The sequence below is a fragment of the Rhipicephalus sanguineus genome, chromosome 3 (genome assembly GCF_013339695.2).
Source record: "Rhipicephalus sanguineus isolate Rsan-2018 chromosome 3, BIME_Rsan_1.4, whole genome shotgun sequence".
NCBI lineage: Eukaryota > Metazoa > Arthropoda > Arachnida > Ixodida > Ixodidae > Rhipicephalus > Rhipicephalus sanguineus.
Window position 1 is genome coordinate 146,049,998 of NC_051178.1, and position 1,095 is coordinate 146,051,092.

At 54.2% G+C, this 1,095-nt stretch overlaps 1 protein-coding gene across 1 annotated transcript in view; it reads right to left on the bottom strand.

Annotated features, from left to right (window-relative positions):
- Window positions 1-854: 854 nt before the first annotated feature.
- Window positions 855-1,095, bottom strand: part of LOC119385938 (serine/threonine-protein kinase ULK3-like) — a 1,511-nt gene continuing 1,270 nt past the window's right edge. The window contains exon 5 of the mRNA XM_049414165.1: window positions 855-964. Within this exon, the coding sequence (XP_049270122.1) occupies window positions 855-964 (110 nt within the window). The remainder of the gene's footprint in view (window positions 965-1,095) is intronic.

A 1,095-nucleotide genomic window follows, 5' to 3' on the forward strand; every position in this document is an offset into this window, starting at 1 on the left:
AGCATGTATGCTGTACATTGATAGCAGCTAATTGGGCGTCGGCCGTCGAAAAACTGACAAGCGGTGAAGCGTGTCGTCATTTATACATGTGTCGTCCAATATTCCAGCGTTATCGCTGGTTGTCACGCAAGGTGTAGAAATAAGCTCGAGTGTTCGCGTCTTGCGTGCAAGCTTAACGAAACGATCTACAATTATCGCGAAGCTCTCGAATAAGGAGGCGCGGTTTTGCGCTGAGCGTTGCTGGCAGTCTTTTTGGCGAAAACCGAATACCAGCGAAAGTGATAATAAGAAACGCGCGTGGCAATATCAGTTTCTCATCGGCAAAGAGAGCCTTGGCACAGTAACCGATGTCATACGCCGCTGTCGCACATTTGAGACCCTCAAGATGCAGCGTATCGCTTTCAAGTTCGGTCGCCTACCGAATGTGACCACCGTTGCGAGTGTTCGAAAGAGATCTCATCGAAATGCTCGCCTGACGCCGTACGAAGCTACACCCGTGCACATCCCTCCACCACCACGTGTCAGGCCGAAGCAGTGTCGATGACTACAACTAAAGGTCGGGCTTATCACCGAAGCCACAGCGCTATAACTACCGGTGCCGAGGTACGAACACCGCTTCAGTTCCCCCGCCAGCCGGCCAACAGATACAAGAGCCGAAGGAAGATACACGTTTGTGCCACCACCACGTCAGCGCATGCCTTCCAGGAGTACAATGCGTACCGCCACTCCTATGTGTGTTACCGTTGCGGTGTCCCGGGCAGATAGCTCTCGGTTCTGTCGTCGACAGAGAGAGCCCACTCACGGTATGATTCCCCATCAGTGTTTCCTCCAGCGGCCACTGGTCACAACAGGGGTCATCGGCCACCTATTTCAGCAGTACCCTCACGGCGAGAGAATCGCCGTAGCAGTTCTCCCGCGTCCCCGACCGTGTTATTGAAGCCTTCCGTCTGGCCGAATGCATCAGCTGTGAGCCATAACCGGGGACGATGGACCGCAATAACTGCCGCCACCGGGAAAGTTAAATGCTGTGGACGACTGGTCCGCAGTGGAGGTCAGGTCGCAAAATAAGATCCTGCCCTACAGATTGCATCCGGC